The following is an 18,236-nucleotide window of genomic DNA, read 5'->3' as shown; positions in this document are numbered from 1 at the left end:
TTAAATGCACTAGGGGACTCGGGGGCGGGGCAGTGAGGGAAATGTTTGTGGCGGGTGTAATTGTTGTCAGAACCGCTAGAGGGTAAAAATGACACAATCTTCCGGAACTCAAACTTCTGCAGCTGTTTACTCTGGAACAAAAATATTTGACTGTCATAATCTGGTTCGTAGGTGAATTATTAAACTTTAACAAAATAACTTGGTGGAATACTTTATATCCTAACTTTAGCTACTTTCTATATACTTATGCGGAAATCAACGCTCACGTGTTTTTTGCTCTTGAACTTTGCTCCTGTTTCTCCAGAGGTTTCGCTCTCGTGTGTATCATCATGTCCTCGGTTGAGGTGTCTGAAGGCTCGGTTCTGCTGGAGATCTGCGGAGATCAGCCGCTGTTCTACCGACAGGCGCTTCCGTCGAGCGGGGCCAGACTCTGCGTGCTGCTGCTGCACGGGATCAGGTTCTCGTCGGAAAACTGGCTGAAGATCGGGACTCTGGAGAGCTTAGCTGCTGCAGGTTACCGAGCTGTGGCCATCGACCTGCCAGGTGTGCTTCAGAGACACTAACCCTAACACTGAGCTCATACCATGCTACAGAGTCTAAATTAGATGGGAACATATGGTACTTAAAAAAATTACTCAAAATTACATTAATTATGTGCCGTGGTATTTACATAGCCTGCATCCATATTATTACCATGCATGGAATATAGCCACACTCTTTTGTATGATGTCAAAAATAATACCACGGTATATGGAGCTTATATTATGACAAAATTTTTCAAACAGCTAGTTTTTTTGTTCTGAATTCTTATACTGCATATATTCAGTTTAAAAAAAATTCAGATTCAAGTTTTCAAGATGTCCCTGCGGGACCCTGCGGGACCTTGACAGCTTTTTTTGTAAATTAACTCTCGCGGATGGAAGCAGGCAACCTGACCAGTATGTTTTATGTTTTGCCTCCAGCTAGAGCGGTGACGCTCAAGGACACGCCCATAAGAAGGGAACTAATGAATATTCATGTTAACTCCACCCAAGGGAACAGTATTTGACAGGAACCGAATATTACACAACACCGGGCGATTCATGATCAGACTCTTGAACCACCACCACGTTCGCGCTGGAAAACTTCCGCAGTCCCCAATTAGCCTTTCACCGGCCCCTCCCCCAAAACGGCCATTGTCCAATCACACATCATAGCAACCGTTACTATTAGTGATGGGAAGTTCGATTCTTTTCCGCGAACCGGTTCTTTCGGACGGTTCGATTCAATAAACCGGTTGAAAACAACGGTTCACCGGTTCTTTTACGCTCGACGTAATGATGTCATTGGCGATGACGTAATGGCGTCACATCTATCAAACATTCAAATATATAAAGTCAGTAATCATAACTTTAGTCAGTTAAAAACCTCATAATCATGAAAAGTTTACAATTAAGTTTTGCAACAACGCACCCAAATACAGTAACAGCAATAATGTGCATATGAGGATTTAAGTCTTGAAGATATAAAGTAAATAAATTAGGTGTCATCAGCGCAGAAACCACTATACATAAACCATTGCGATGTATTTGTTATTAAATGAACTTACGTTTCGCCAGATTGCCCCTTCATTCAAGCCTTCAGTTTACCCGCGCTCATAACATTAGCACAGAATCAGTTCAGAATCAAATACCAAAAGAATCAGTTCGGTTCAGACGCGCTGTGAGTCAGTCTGCTTCATGCAGAATCACGCATGCGCAGTATCATCAGCTCCTCTGTTTTCAAAACGGACACGTCCGAAAGAAACGGTTTTGGTTCAGTGTACTGATGATCCGAAAACCGATGCAACCGGTTCTTGACTCGAGAACGAGAATCACTCTAACCGGCACGTGCTGCAGTTCAGTATAATCAGCTGCTCCACTCGTGTTCATGTTCTGTTTACTACAAACTCAATTTGTGAATGTGTCATCATTAACTATAAATACAGTACACATATTTCATAAATCATCCCTTATTCCTATTTAACAGAGTCTTTAGAGTTCTTAATTATTGTTCAACTTCCCTGAAACCCCCTCTGGCCTATACATAATCTACAATATACAGATTAGAAACATTCATCTTAAAAAAATAAATAAATAAATAAAAAATAATAAAAATGTATATAGATCTTTTATCACACTTTCCGAAATACTTTACACACATGCGCAGTAGCATCAGTTCATCGGTTCTCAAATCGGACGCGTCCGAAAGAAACGGTTTTCGCTTCAGTGTACTGGTGATCCGAAAACCGATGCAACCGGCTCTTGACTCGAGAACGAGAACTGCTCCAGCAGGGGGCGTGTTCGTTCGTCATCTGGCTCGGCTCGGTGTTCATCTTCAGTTCGGTCTACACAGCAGTTCAGTCAGTGTACTGTTGGAGTAAATGAATTACTCCGGGATGTTGGTTTATTCTGACTCAGAGGGAGTGTCAGTCACGTTAAAAAAGTTAACATCTTAAGTAATTTGTGGATTAATGCTTATTGGAGACGTGAACCGTTTCAAACGATTCAGTTCGATTTGGTGAACTGGTTCAACCGGTTCACTAAGAAGAGCCGGTTAAATTGAACGATTCGTTCACGAATCGGACATCACTAGTTACTATGTGAGGCAGTTCCGACAAACTTTGACTCCAAGCAAGATGGTAAAATCTCAGAACTCTAAATAGCCCTAGGTATAGACTCATTTAGCCTATAAATAGGCCAACGCACCAATAAAAATGAGTCTTTCTTAAAAATTTTAATTAAGATCAATTTTAAATTAAGATGGGTATTTGGCAATAACGAAATTAATTAAGAAAGACTCTGCCTTATTTGCTTCGCCATAGCAGCTGAAATTTAATAAAAGAATAATGCCAACATTAGCCTATATAGCCTATGTCTACATTATGCATTTAAGACTCAATTAGTATTTAGTTATCATTATTAAAACCTTTACTCACCAAGATAATAATAAAAATAGCTACTCGCAATAGACAATAATAGACCATAACATATGAAAGATAACTTTCCCGGCAGTGCAAGAGCATGACTGGTACACAAGGCTGTGCTGGTTGCATTTGAGGTACAGGTCATGGGGTTTCTCAGGTTCCGCTTTTTTTCCCTCCACGGCATACTGTATCTCCTTTTGCCTCGATCTGGAGGATATCGCGGAGGTATTACTCCAAAAAAGGTCACTGACACGCACGGGTATACCTCTTCCCGTCATGGCAATCTGTCGCGCTGGTCGTGTTTGACCATTTGTTTGTCGGAAGTAGCAACAGTAACTATTGGGGGGCATTTAAAAAAATTCAGATTCAAGTTTTCAAGATGAAGAAATTCGGAACTTCAAATTCAGTTTTCTAAAATTCAATGTCAAAAATTCAAACTCAAAAATTCAGATCTTACAGAAAGTAGGTCACAGGTCATCCACAGGGAAGAGTAGATGATCTCAGAAAAGTCGAACAGAGCATTTTGGCCAATTAGCCTTTTTTTTATGAAAAAAAAAATCTCTTCTACTATATAGATCCATTTCAGCAACTCTTAACACACTGGCAATCTTGGCAAAATACTAAAGCTCTTAACTTGGACCAGCACAATACGAGACCTTACACTAAAACTATCACTAACAGATTTCCTCCTAAAGCGTCTGGTTCGTGTCCTCAGGTTTGGGTCAGTCTAAGGAGGCTCTGGCCCCGGCTCCAGTGGGTCAGCTGGCTCCAGGTGTGTTCCTCAGACAGGTGTGTGAGGCTCTGCAGACCGGCCCTGTGGTAGTCATCAGCCCGTCTCTCAGTGGCATGTACTCGCTGCCCTTCCTCTTTCAGCACTCCGAGCTGGTCAAGGCCTACATCCCTGTAGCTCCCATCTGCACAGAGAAGTTCACAGCAGAGCAGTACAGCAGCGTGCAGGTGAGACCGGAGTGATCCATCACAGAACAAACACAAACACACATCCATCTAGTATGAAATGTGTTCAAATGAGTGATGTTCATCCTTGTGCACCTGTACAGACTCCAGCTCTTATAGTTTATGGAGACCAGGACACTCAGCTCGGGGAAGCGTCGCTAAGCAATCTGAAGAATCTGCCCAATCACAAAGTGGTGGTAATGAAAGGGGCGGGGCATCCTTGTTATCTTGATGATCCAGAGACCTGGCATAAAGCAGTCCTGGACTTCTTACAGTTGTTGTGATCATGTTAAAAACCCTAATCGTTTAAAACATATGAAGTATGTTTAATTTCATACTTATCTGATTGTCAAAAAAAAAAACACTAGCTTTTGTCTAAGCAAGTCTGCATTAATTGGCTTTTTGTGTCATTATTTGCAATGCTTTTCATTTTCAAGACCTAAAGTTGACACAAGTTTGCTGTTTTCTGAGTTAAAGAGGATAGTCAATGAGAAAATAACAGGATGGGACTTGATGTTATCCATTGGGAACCGATTAGACTGAAAAATTGGTGTTTCTTACCAATAGAGCCTTTTTTCAAAATTGTGTGCAAGGAATCATTTTTCAGTCATTAACAAAAATCATGCATAAAAGTAAATAAGAGTAACTATTGAATCTTCTTTTTTAATTCAGAAATGGATGCAGTATTCTCATGGATTTTGTGATATGTTGCCTTTTAATATGCCTTTGACAATATAGTGTATTTTTTCCGACTTTTTTACTATTTAACTTTATCATATTAATTTTGTTTTTTTAAAAGATATTAATAGAAACTGCAACTTAAAAGTGAATCATTAAATATACTTTAAGAATGTTTTAATTATATATAAGAGTATTATGATGCTACACATGTTAAAATAGGGACCACTGACTTCAAATCACATTCACGTGTTTATGCATCTCTAATAAGTCTCTATAAGTTGTTGATTGCATCAGAAAAATAACCACTACACAATGCACTGAAGTGAAAAATATGAACATTATTTAATAACTGATTCTCTGTAATAAACAATTTGAAAATATTTTACAAGGAGTCACAGACACGATATGTTACAAATTTTCCCTTGTCTTTTTTTGTTGTCTGTACAAAAAAAAAAAAAAATGGAGCAACATGGACCCAGAGACGAGGCACTGAGCCCCCAACACACAATCCAATAAACGAACGAAACAAAAAGCTCACCATGATTTCAGACCTCAACTCATGAGTATTATTAGCAGTACTGGTTCCAATTTTTTTTTATTGTTAATACATTTTAAAACCTCACTCATGTTAAAATCATTTTCTCCTTTGTACTTATTTTTTAATATATATATATTTTTGTACACATTTGTCACGGAGCACCAGACTAAAGACTACGTAATCACATACACACGTCTCGCTGATGGAAACACGCCTACATTGATGATGCTTTGTAGGGGGAGGGGCTAGGGCAGGGTCTGAGCTAATGACTCCTCCAGTGGGCGGGTTATACATCAGGCCCCTCCCCTTGCACAAGCTGCTTCCTCTTTTAGCTTTTCTTTTTGAATACTGTTTTTTTTTCTTTTTTTTTGGCAAAAGCAAATCTTTCAGACCACTTAAAAACAAGGACTTTTGTTCCACAGTGTACTTGGAATTGTGACACAAGCCCGACACATTCATGATCATTTAATTGCAATGTCTTGCCAAAGTGTTTTTCCATAATTAGGGCAGTTCAGTGCCCCTGTACATCGACAGTTTTAAGACAATTACACACTTTTCCCCCAAAATAAAATACAAGAATAAATAAAAAAAAACCTTGTTGCAAAGTTTTAAAACAACTCACCAGAATAAAGAACAAGGCATATTTCCACTTTTCGAAGCGCTCTTTGCCCTGATATGAAATATAATTGCAGATTGTTTCCATAATCAGGTAAAGAAAGAGGTACGCATTAGCCATTTAACATGTTACAACATTAAAGTTGTGAGTTAGAGGGATAGCTCATCCAGAAATTAAGATTGTCATCATTTACTCATTCTCATGTGATTACGAACCATTTTTTTAAACAGATAAAATAAATTCTTCTCTGTTATTTGTAATATAGTTCACAAGACATATGGACAAGCTTTATGGCATTTATGTCCTTTTAAGAGCTTGAAAGCCTCTGGTTGCTATATTTTTTATGGTTTATATGAAAACACTTATATTTTGTCTATTACTGGGTTTGGAAAAACTTGAGGGTGAGTAAATGATGATTTTTTTTTTTTAATTCTTTTATTTTTGGGTGAAATATCCCCTTAAAATTCGCACATCATACTGAAGCTTAAACAGTCTGTTTAAAACTTTTTTTGTTGTCTTATTACAGTACCACATATGACCTTGCACTTATATTTCAGAAATTGTGTTTTTCCATTTCCGTGTCTCAGTGGGGTCTAAAATATATATTCATACTGTAGATGGGTTCTGGGTTATAAACAGGAATCATATGCGATATTGTCAGGATGAGGATTGCATTCAAGTTCAAATATTAGTGATATGTACAGTCCACTGAATGAAGCGTAACATGTATATTTGAAATTTCTCTAACCAATCAGTTCTGAAGGTGGATGACAAACAAAGATTCGTGTCCACTAGCATCACACATGCATTTTCACCTCTCAGATAAGGTGTGTATAAAATACATGACATCCTGACAGAAAATAAATAATGAATTCTCATTTACTCAACCTATGTCATCTTTCATTCATAAAATAAATGGAGATGTCCTTTCCATACATTTGTTTCCTACAGATGAATGAATGTCCTACAGGTCTGGATCGACATGAGGGTGAATAAATGATCCATTTTGGGTGAACTAACTCTTTAAACAGACAGACAGAGGGAATGTTTAACATGTTAAGTGCTGTCTTTTAAAATTGCACAGGTGACTAAAACAGGCTTTAACAGATTTTGCCTCGAGACAGACAGATTTTTAACATTCGTTTGACACAGATCATTCCTTCAACACCAACAACTGACAATACTTCTCATAAAATCATCTATTTTCACAGTTATTTCACATAACGGCAAACACAGATTCACTTCCTCAACCATCAGCACACCTAAAATAAACTCTCGCTCTCTATTTACCGGACAAATAAACTACAGCAGTAAAGCCATTCCTATATTTATGTAAGGATCCGCCTCTGTTGGGAAGCCAGAGATGGACTGAGGTTATGAAGAGCAGTCCGTTCAAATCCAACACCTACTTTGCCAAAAGTGAGAAGCTCTTACAAAGAAAATTCTAAAACCGATGGGCTGTTTTTAAAACGTCTTGCCAGGGAGCTTTTTATAGAAGCACTGAAGGTGATGGTGACTAAAATGCCAAACGTGCAGCTCAGAATCAGTCACAGAGGTTGAGATTTAGCTCCGTTTGCTGACAAAATAAATGCATAAGGTGCTCATCAAGTCTGTGTACATTGCAGGGATGAAGCTCAAGGTTATGGCAAATACTGCACCTCAATAATAATGTAAATGTAAAAAATGAATAGAATTCCCTTATATCAGTAAGGTGACAATGTTTGGAGACACTGGCTGCGTTCAGAATAGCATTCTAGCCATACTGTATGCTCATTACACATAGTATGCAGGTTTTCTAGATGTATAGAATACTTGAGGAACTACATTTATCATAATATGCATTACATGAAATACAGTATTCCACAATGCAATGCACTCAACTTGACTGCCATTTCCAATTTGGAGAATGACCGGAAGCAAAATCAACCATTTCACTCTTGACTTGATATTTCAACCAGACTTTTTTAAATAAACTTTGGTAAAATAACTTTTTTTTTAATTTGGCCGAGGCTAAACATGGTAAATATTGTGTTGGTGTGACCAGAACAAAGCATAAAAATGTTCATTACAGAATATTAAAAAGTATTTTGTTTTAATAATATGAAGAATATAGTATGCAGTGTGATAGTATTCTGTGTTGAACACAACCTGTGAGTTTTAAGGCCCATGAAAGACTTTTACTGCACTGAACTGACTGATAGCGAAGCTGTCCAATATAAAAGTTCATCAAGGCACAGCTAAAAGAAGGTTGATGCAGGGCCCAAAACAAGGGTTTCTGCTTAAGTTTCATCGCATTATTAACATTTCAACATAAGATATAATGTCATGACAGATACTGAGGCCTGAAACATACTCAAATTCAAATGCTTGGATTGCATCAACACATTACTGAACATTTTATCCAGCCTACATATCTACAGTAGATATGTTTTGGCCCTTATGTGTATATGAAAAATAAAAATAATTCTTCTACATGAATGGTCATATTGATTAGGATCATGGTTACTATTACTATTCACAGACAAGTCCATCAGTGCAAATAATGGTGCAAACAAACAGCATGTGTTGTGATGTGATCAGATGCAATATGTGATTGACATTCTGAGATTGTGAAAAACTGTACAGGACAGAATTACAGAGACTGCAACAGATATCAGCGCTAAAAACACTCAAACTGCATTTCAATCCATCAAAAATCTCTTCATTATCACATCCCATCTTATTTAAAGGAACAGTTCACCTAAATATGTTCCATTCAATAACAGTACACATTGACCCCTCAAAAAACAAAGAAAAAACAAAGAGGAGAAATAAAAGTGATTTATATGCGATATTCCAAGTCTTCCAAGGCTGTACAATAGGTTTTGGTGTTTTCATTACACTGAACTATCATATGACTTTAGAAAACCTAATACAGACTGCTTTTTTGGGTCTTTTATGGATTTTTTTTTTAAGCTGGAAATCATAGTCACTCTATCCTGATCTTAAACAATTCTCATTTGGTGTAAAACTAACAGCATGTTTGGGATAAATAAATGAATGAAAAATACACAAAACTGTTTAATTTTTAGGTGAACTAGTCCTTTAAAAATGCACACACGCAACTATTACATATTAGCTGCAAATATTATATTACTGAGGCATCAATATAGTTTACCTTGTGATAAAGATAATTAACACAAATTAAAAGCCTAACCTAATTGGATCAGGGTCGTGATATAAATAGAAATAATACATCTATGAAGCCCTTGTGACTGATGAAGCAATGGTGTGATACCTCTTTAATTTCTCTACTTTCTTTTTCTGTGGTTTTCTTACCTCCTAATTTGGCTAGAAAAATTAGACCACACAACAAGTCTCATTTTGGCAAGAAGTAGATATAGTGCATAAATTAACAAAAGATAATTGAATAAATATCATCTATCATCCTTCCTTCCTCGTTAACTACCCTAATATATGGAGGTATGTTTTTAATACTCACATGTTGTTATTGATATTTTTTTGAGAATCGCTTAAAGTTCTGCTCTTATTGGGTTATTTTCTTGTTACTGGAAGCTAGACGGTGTCAGAATGTCCTGTAGCCTCGTGACATGGCTTACAGGATGAAGATGAGGATGATGATGATGACATTTCCCCTTTAGTGGTGGAGTCAAACGAAACCCGACCCCTTTTCTGCCACAAGGGCAGGAGGGAACAGTCCGTGTCATTTTCCACCATTTCTTCATTGATCCAAGAAGGCCGTCACATCGCTAGCTTCCTGTTTTCGTAAAGACACTTTAAGCTCCTCCCACAAATGCTCTTGATTGGCAGGAGACAACAAAGTTCTGCAACGGTCACTAAGCAACAACCTGTGAAGCTAAGTGGAAGAAGCAGTACGACTGGGCTTCCATATAAGGGCAGGAGGAAGTCCCTTTATATTACCTATGACTAGAGCAACGGGGAGACAAAGGAGAAATTAAGGAGACAAGAAGAAGGGAGAGGAGGACTGCAGGATGGAGTTAAACAGAGGGGCGGGCCACAACACACAGGAGGAGGAGCTGGAGGAGGAGTAAAGTGAGTACGGAGGGGCGGAACGAGTGACCCCGCCCACAGTCTGATGTGTTCTCCTGGAAGAGAATCAGAGAAATGGTTTATTAATGCACTATTCATGTTCTGATGGGTTTAAACGCAGAAAAATATTTAGGCACTTATTCTAAAGTTTAATTATTCTTCAGTCAAAAATAGATGTCTTGGTTATGCATTACTGATGTTATTCTTGTGGGCGGAGTTTACAGAACTCATTATGCCATCCATAGACATTCAGTTGTAAATATTCTGTAATATTTCTTTGAATAAACAAGTGTAAATGTGCATGTGTACTTACTAAAACACTGTAGTCGAAACAGGTGGTGGTTCCTTTTCTATAGCGAGCTGTGGCTATTGTCTCGCATGTATTTGTTTCTTTATCTGAGAAACAGAGGCTGTTAAGGAACATCTTCTTAGCAAATTTGGGGTTAGTGAGTTTTTTATTGAGTCTTATTGTTCAGGAAGAAGGCATTACATTGATCGAAAGTGACGGTAAAGAAATTTGTATTGCTACAGAATGTTCCTATTCCAAATAAACAGTGTTCTTTTGAACTTCCTATTCATCAATAAATCCTGAAAAAAAAACAATTTATCACAGTTTATACAAGAAATAGGTAGCAGCACAACTTTTAAACACTGATAAAAAGAAATAAATGTTGCTTGTGCAGCAAATCAGTATATTAGAATGATTTCTGAAGATCATGTGACACTGAAGACTGCAGTAATGATGCTGAAAATTCAGCTTTGATCACAGAAATCAATTATATTTGTATAGATATTACAATAGAAAACAGTTATATTAGGTATGCATTCAAGTTGTTTTGTATTTTTGATGAAATAAACGCATTTATCCCCAAACGTTTGAACAAAAGTATACATTGCATCAAATTAAAACCAATGCAAGAAATGCATGTTTATGGCAAAGGATACATTCTGTCTCCACCTGAGACAGTTTCTCTATTTCACAGGAGTCGCAGGACAGTTTTTCAGCCACCACAAACAGCAGGTTAGTGTTGTTTATTCTCTTAGCATGAATTAACCTGTAAAACAGACACATGCTCATTAATAAGAGACTTTGAGCTGTATATATGCAATGTATATTGGCCGTGGGTCTGACCTGGAGCAGTTGTCACAGTCCTGCAGTATGTTGTAGGAGCTACTGATGTTACTGAAGTAAAACTGTGTCTGTACTGTCACACAGCTGGTCTGTCTAGACTCCAGGCCTTCAGCATCCACCTCAACTGCATTTACACACACATGTTAGATTAGTCTTCTTATTGATTTGCTTAAACATTTACATGACCTTTGAAAATCGAAGTAAATGTCACACACCTGTCATGAACCAGTTCTGATAGGCAAACCCATAGAGCATCTGCTGCAGCAGTGACCTATAGAGTACAACAAACACACACACACACACACACACACACACACACACACACACACACACACACACACACACACACACACACACACTCCTTGTTTACAAGTTACTACATCATTGAGCTCAGTCATTATAATTGACTGTAAAAGAAACTCTCACCAGGCAGCTGCTGACGTCCACCAGGCAACATTTAACACGTCGGCGATAGTAGGCTGAGAGGAAACACATGACATTTGATCATGCCACAGTTCATCATCCATCCAAATACACACATCTCTTTATCCATCTATTCATCATCTATCCATTTATTCATGCCCCAATCTAATTCAGTCAGTTATTGTAGTATTATTTATATACTATTATAGTAATCATTAAAGCAATAAAGCCCAAGAAGCCGTGGTTTACAGTAAATTACAGAGTGCCTAAAACCCCCTTAGATGTTATAAATTTACTGTAAACCACGGCTTCACTGGGCTTATTGCTTTTGTAAAACAGTTATTCCATATACGTACTAAAGTTTCACAAAATAAAACAGAGCAAATAAAGTGTAATGACAATAAAAACAGTATTCTTCCACCAAATAATGTAATTCTTCAGAAACAGTTGTGGTTGCAATAAAATAATTTCTGAGCAACACACAGAAGTAAACAAAGGTGTATGTTTGTAGAGTAATTTACAACGGCTTTGAACCTGACTCAGCCAATCAGAAACAAGGACCCAAACTATCCCTTTTATAATAATATTTTGTATTACCTTTTATTGTAAAAAAGTTATTAATATTATTAATTTTAGCTAATTTCATTATGTACCTTGTGATTTGAATTTTTTTTAGTTTTATTAAGTTTTTAAAGTTTATAATTTTTTTTAATTTGCATTTCAATTTGAGTAATTCTAACTTATTTTACTTCAGTTAATTGCTCATCCAGAGTTTCATTTCAGTTTAAGTAACACAGCATTGTACAAACCAATCCAACTGCAGATTTTGAATGTACTGCTTATATGCAATGATTCAAATATTAATTATGTATGCATTATATCCATTACAAGCAAAACATCAGTGATATCCAAAATATGCTTTTTATCAAATATTTAGCAAGTAAAGACATTTAGATTTCGATATTGATGTATTGCATTTCCTTTCATTAATTCCCTATATTTTCTTTACTCGGTCTTAAAAAGTTCTTAACTGCACATGTGCGAAAAAGTGTTTGTGTATTCAATTACAATAGTAGTCAGGGTTCAAAGTTTACGTAGCTAATATTTTCATATTTCAAATATTGTGTAAAATCTATACCAGCCCTTTCAATCAGATTTCATTTAGATTTATTACGGGTGTCCGACTGAGATTCAGATGGTATTATTAGGATGCATGTAAGCGCAGGCATGACTCGTACCACAAACACTCCTCGCGGGGCGGCCCCTGTGTTGCTGCTGGGCACCGGGTCACACACCGACTGATAGTCGTAAGACTGCTTGCGTCTGTAGAAGGAGTTGTTATAGAGGGCGTAAAAGAGGGTGGCGTCGACCTCGCCGAAGAACATCCCGATCTACAGACAGAAGAGGAAGAGTACAGAGTGAAAAACAACAGCACAGACAGTCTGTTTTCACATTTCTTCCCTGTTAAACGTCCTGACCTTATTCAAGTAGTCTTTCTGATTGGACATGACGAGGAAGCCGCCGTCATCTATCAGATAGCAAAGCAAGTCCTGCGAAGAAAGACGGATGGCTTTAAGTAAACACATCATTAATCAGTCATTTTAATGGAAAATCACTAGATCAGTCGGTTACGGTTAATGGACAAACTCTGAAAAGAGGGATGTGAATGTGTGCTATAGATCTCAGTATTGACTGATCTGAGTGCATTAAGAGTCTCTTACATCACTGTTGGCTTCACAGTCCATTTCACAGCCACTGGTGGGTCCACACTGTCAGACAGAAACAACAGTATTACAGCAGCTTGTGTATAGGCATACATATAGAGAAAAGTGTGTTTGTGTGTGCTCTTGTTTTTGTGACATATCAGGACACAACTCTGTATAATGACATGGGTATGCCAAGGAGAGGGTGACTTATGAGGACATAACCCATGTCCCCATTTTTCAAAACACTTATAAATCATACAGAATGAGTTTTTTTGAGAAAGTAAAAATGCACAAAGTTTCCTGTGAGGGTTAGGGTTAGGTGTAGGGTTGGTGTAGGGCCATAGAATATACAGTTTGTACAGTATAAAAACCATTACGCCTATGGGATGTCCCAACTTTTCACAAAAACAAACATGTGTGTGTGTGAGCGTGTGTATGTGTGTATTTTACTGTTTGAGAGCTCTGCCGGTTGCTGTTGGTGTGGTTGCTCGCCAGGATCTTGAATTTGTCTGTCCATGCCTCAAGATCAAGCTTCACACCCAGAACTGAGAGAATGCAAGACAGAAACAGAATGAGAAAGAGAAACATTAAAACCTTTATGGTCTTTACCATTTCACCAGTTTCCACCTATCTTTTACAGCTGTTCCCTTTACATAAAAAATATTTTGTACGCTCATCAGGGCTGCATTTATTTGATCAAAAATACAGAATTGTGAAATATTATTACAATTTAAAATAGTTTTTTCTTTCAAAATACTTCAAAATATAATTAATGTCTGTGATGCAAAGCTGATTTACTCCAATCTCCAGTGTCACATGATCCTTCAGAATTCATTGTAATATGCTAATGCATTATCAATGTTGGTAAACATGCCATTTGTCTGATTCAAAAGGCCTCTATGTGGACCATATCTGTTGTTCGTACTAATAACACCCAAAGAATTCCAGTTTGACATTTGACAATTAGTTTCTCCAAGAGGGGCAGACATCTGCACGTCTCTGAGTCACATACAGTGTACGTGAAGTTGTATTTCACCTGCAGGTTTCAGGTTTCTGCTTCCTATGGTCACGTCCACTGCAGTGCTAACCAGAATGCCGATGGTGTCGTTCTCTGGATTCAGTATGGATTCATCATTGGCTGGACACCAAAACAAAACCAAAAAAAAAGCAGCTCTTGAAAACTATTTAACCATGAAATGAATATTATATAAACGATACTGTAATAACTGTAGTAATTAGATGATCTGAATTTGGTAAATTAATCAAACAATGGAAGAGTACTGTATTCTGCTAATTAATTATATTATGCAAAGTATTAAGCTTCAAGGGTATGTAAACTTTTGAACAAGTTCATTTTTATTAATTCAGTTATTCTTTTTTTTTTAATAAATTCAGCTATTTTATTTTATAAACATCTGTTATGTGAAATAACTTATTCAGGACAGTAGTAAATAAAAAAATAACATGCAATTTTCGTGAGTGCTCTTATTTTGTTAAAATTGTTCATATATTTACATATTCTGCATGGGGTATGTAAACTTATGAACACAACTGTATATATATATATATATATATATATATATATACATACACACACACACAGTATATATATGTACTGTATAAATGTATATGATTATAAATTATATTTAATTATATTTTATACAAATTATTTTTACTTCAATATTTTTTTTTTTTTCAAATTGAATATATTATTTCAATGACACTTGAGATGATTGTATGAGGGTATAGAGTGTGCAGTCATGTGCGGTGTGTTTCTCTCACCGGTGCGATAGGGGGCTCTGAACATGTAGCCTTTGTTGTCCAGACTGCGACGGTAATAACTAGCAATAAAAGGCTCTGGATCTTCCTCCCAGGTCTCAGAGGCCCTGATGTACACACACACACACACACACACACACACACACACACACACACACACACAAATATTTGCAGCTATTTGAAACAACACAATGACAAATAGAGGAGAAGGAACAAGACTCACTTATTAGGGAAAACTCGAGTGACGCCTCCATCTGTGGCTGCAAAGACCGCCATAAAGCCATACCTACAGCATCACAAACACACATACTCTTTCACATTTATCACTAGCTCTAGGTTAATGCCTCATAAACGTGTCAGGCTACTAATGCATCTGAGGAATTTCGGTGGTTCATCCTGAATATGAACGTACGTGTTGAGGTCCTTGTTCTTCCAAACTTTATCTACCAGCTCTTTAATGATGCCTGTGTCCAAGATCAGATTATGCAGCAAGAAATTGTCACCTGTGTGGAATAACGATGATAATATTATGACATATGAGCTGATATCTTCAAACAAGATGGTTTTGAGTTCAAGAATTGTTAAAGAGAGAGAATCAGGATGTGCATTACAGTCAGTGTTGTTTTTGTCGTATATATATTTGGTGAATGAAATAAAGTCAAAATAAGTATAGAAGTATAGAATACAGAATATAAAAATTTAATATGAAATGTAAAGCTTCTAAATTAGGAAATTGGAAATGTTACATTGGAAACTTACTGAAATAAGTTGAAATAATAAAATGACTAAAATTAAAATGAAATACAAATTATTAAAAAAAACTAAACGTAATAAAAATGACAAAAGTGCATAAGAAAATTACTAAAACTATTTATATTCATGCTTGACATTCTCTGTATTACAGTATAATGATGTATCGAATTAGTTTTTTAATGCATTTTAAATTTAGCTTGTTTAATTTGATTAATATTTTAATTATTAATTTGATTTATTTTTACAAATAAAAAAAAAAAGAAAGAAAATTAGGAAAACTAACTGAAATTCAAATAAAAACTACATTTTAAAAAAGAACTGCTTTATTAATGCTTCAAGGTTGTCTCAGCTGGTCTTACAGCCGACAGTTCTCGCTAAAACCCACAGACCTGTTCAGACCTGGTTTAAGATGTTCTTTTTAGCAGGAACATGTGACATTTGAATAACACTCAACTGAAAATTACTTTCAGAAAGTACTTTAAAAAGAAACAAAGTCCTTGAAAAATTCACACAAGATCTGAGAGCCTCACATTGTTTGGAGTCCGGCGTGACCTTCTCCATCAGAGCGATGAAGTTGAGGAGGAACTCTGTGTTGTTGTTCGACAGCTCCAGGTCTTTGCAGTATTCCCTGAGGAAAACACACATCATTCCACACTGGAAAACTCTCTCTGATAAAGATGAACATCATAAACAGTTCAATTATAGACTGTAAACCCTTAACAGACAGCTGCATTGACCAATATTTCACATTCATGTAAACATCTTAAACACACAAAACATCACAATTACATACATAAAACATAACAGCAGTGCAAAAAGGATTCTTAACCAGTATCTTTGTCTGGTTTTCCATTAAAAATACCAAAAACATCCTTAAAACAAGACCAATCTAACAGAGTAACACTGCAATGCATTTGGTCTAAAACACACGCTGTAAAAAAGCTGGAAGTTATAAACAAAACAAACACTACTTCTATTTCAGTTTTTCTACTTTAAAATTTCATTAACAATTCGATGTGTTATTTGCAGTTATTCTGTAATTATTTGTGAAATGTACTAGCAACCTGTGAGTGAATTTTTTTTTTAAGTAATTCAACTTATATTTAAGACATGTTCTCTAAAAATAAGTCATAATTATTGCAATTTGGCTTCTCAGGTAAATTCATCTTGTTCAGGGATGTTTTTACTGGAAAACATAACAAAACTATTGACCGAGAACATGATTTTGGAGTGTAAATGCTTTAAAAACACAGACACGCATGCACATGAACTTCTCTAGATCCATCAGTGCTTTAACATGCAAACCAAAGTCACCCTGCCCCTTGATACTGATGCCGTATGTAAGGAAGTGAGGAGAACGCCATGCAGCGATGAAATGTGGAGAAGACATGAGAGAATCAACTGAACATCAGAAGATACAGATCCATGACAGCAGACCACCCAGAGGAATATTTACTGCTCAGAGGCTGCGCTTGCATAGCCTGGCTTTCAGATACGCTTCAAGTATGAACTGATCTTTGTGTGCCTTTACATTGTTTAGGAAAAATACAAAGTTGGTGTACAGTTAGAGTATTACAGTACAGTACATTACATTTTAAAATTACAGTAATGGCAGACTTTGGTATCTTGAAAAATCGAATCACAATTTGTGACATTATTGAGAGCTTTTCTGAAGCTAAAGGAGACACGTGTGATTATGTAAGATTACGGATGTCTTTTTCTCAGGATAAAAATGTAAAAAGCAGGAGTTTTCCAGGATTAAAACAAATTATGCTTTATTGGCAGCTTAATCTTCACCACAGAAAATATGATCAACTTGTTTCTCAAGTTTGTAAAAAGAAATAAAAATCACATTTATAATGATATATTTAGAATGGTTTAAAAAAATGATAAAATAAGAGTATCTTGGATGACCTGAAGGAGATTACAGCAAATTTATCATTTTTGTGTGAATTAATCCTTTAAAGAACCGTTTTGGTTTAATAAAGAAGCTTTCAGCAAACATTAAAAAAAAAAAAATCTTAGTATCAAGAACATGTAAAAAATCAGAAGAACCTCTATAAAGAAGCTTTTGTTGCACAGAAAGATTTCATGGATGTTGAAGCTTCTTCATGGAACCATCAATGAGAGTAAAGAACTGTTATTTTTTAAGACTGTTCATGTGATAAACCCAGAACACTAAAAGTCTCCATTTACTCTTAATGCTGTCTAGCAGATACAACTGAGATATTAACAAGATTTTTCTTTCCTGCGGGTGACGATGAGGAGTTTCGGCAGACAAAACACAACAAATAAACACATTGACTTGGGTTAAAATGGAAAGACACGTTACGCACAGCACACACACACAGACTACAGTGACTACGGTATGTTGAAAAGTTAGTGATGGACGTATGCACAAAAACACGAATGTGGCTTCAAGAGGACACACAAAGCTACCTGGGGGCAATGAACACATGTCCCTCTGACTCAAAAGTGTTTGGCAGGAGAGACTCAAAATCTGCAACAGAAACGGGCAAGATTATCCAGGGGAAGCGGAGGACGGAGAACACAGGGAGGCTTCTGAGAGACAAATCAACGTCAGCTGCTCTTCAAAAGGTGCAGGAACGCAGTGGGGGCGTTACCATTGCAACACTGAGGAATCATGGGGGAATACCAGC

At 36.6% G+C, this 18,236-nt stretch overlaps 2 protein-coding genes across 5 annotated transcripts in view; one reads left to right on the top strand and one right to left on the bottom strand.

Moving 5' to 3' along the window:
* Nucleotides 1-31: 31 nt before the first annotated feature.
* On the top strand, nt 32-4,959 carry abhd14b (abhydrolase domain containing 14B). Of its 2 annotated transcripts, none has more exons than XM_059570443.1 (4): nt 32-171; nt 305-543; nt 3,660-3,901; nt 4,003-4,959. In XM_059570443.1, exons 1-4 carry the CDS (start codon nt 89-91, stop codon nt 4,180-4,182), a joined length of 744 nt encoding a protein of 247 aa, XP_059426426.1. In that variant the 5' UTR covers nt 32-88; the 3' UTR covers nt 4,183-4,959. The 2 variants fall into 2 exon arrangements, with proteins under 2 accessions (XP_059426426.1, XP_059426427.1); XM_059570444.1 differs by having other exon boundaries at nt 34-163.
* Nucleotides 4,960-7,232: 2,273 nt separating this feature from the next.
* The window catches only part of LOC132160759 (voltage-dependent calcium channel subunit alpha-2/delta-2-like), a 302,784-nt gene continuing 291,780 nt past the window's right edge, over nt 7,233-18,236 (bottom strand). For all 3 annotated transcript variants that reach the window (XM_059570442.1, XM_059570440.1, XM_059570441.1), the window contains 16 exons: nt 18,016-18,076; nt 16,107-16,204; nt 15,236-15,326; nt 15,047-15,109; nt 14,827-14,930; nt 14,081-14,182; nt 13,495-13,589; nt 13,060-13,107; nt 12,817-12,888; nt 12,577-12,729; nt 11,342-11,394; nt 11,131-11,186; nt 10,916-11,039; nt 10,729-10,838; nt 10,097-10,179; nt 7,233-9,839 (listed from right to left, as the gene is read on the bottom strand). In XM_059570442.1, coding sequence (XP_059426425.1) covers nt 9,732-9,839; nt 10,097-10,179; nt 10,729-10,838; nt 10,916-11,039; nt 11,131-11,186; nt 11,342-11,394; nt 12,577-12,729; nt 12,817-12,888; nt 13,060-13,107; nt 13,495-13,589; nt 14,081-14,182; nt 14,827-14,930; nt 15,047-15,109; nt 15,236-15,326; nt 16,107-16,204; nt 18,016-18,076 — 1,421 coding nt within the window. In that variant the 3' untranslated portion in view covers nt 7,233-9,731. The remainder of the gene's footprint in view (nt 9,840-10,096; nt 10,180-10,728; nt 10,839-10,915; nt 11,040-11,130; nt 11,187-11,341; nt 11,395-12,576; nt 12,730-12,816; nt 12,889-13,059; nt 13,108-13,494; nt 13,590-14,080; nt 14,183-14,826; nt 14,931-15,046; nt 15,110-15,235; nt 15,327-16,106; nt 16,205-18,015; nt 18,077-18,236) is intronic.

The sequence above is a fragment of the Carassius carassius genome, chromosome 17, assembly GCF_963082965.1.
Source record: "Carassius carassius chromosome 17, fCarCar2.1, whole genome shotgun sequence".
In the NCBI taxonomy this organism is placed as follows: Eukaryota; Metazoa; Chordata; class Actinopteri; order Cypriniformes; family Cyprinidae; genus Carassius; species Carassius carassius.
This window is presented reverse-complemented; position numbering and strand designations above follow the sequence as displayed.

Bases quoted from the DNA above. Each gene is read 5' to 3' on its own strand.
- abhd14b (XM_059570443.1), top strand. From the start codon at position 89: ATGACACAATCTTCCGGAACTCAAACTTCTGCAGCTGTTTACTCTGGA. The intron at 172-304 runs GTGAATTATTAA...CTGTTTCTCCAG, and splicing joins TGTCATAATCTGGTTCGTAG to AGGTTTCGCTCTCGTGTGTA. The intron at 3,902-4,002 runs GTGAGACCGGAG...GCACCTGTACAG, and splicing joins AGCAGTACAGCAGCGTGCAG to ACTCCAGCTCTTATAGTTTA.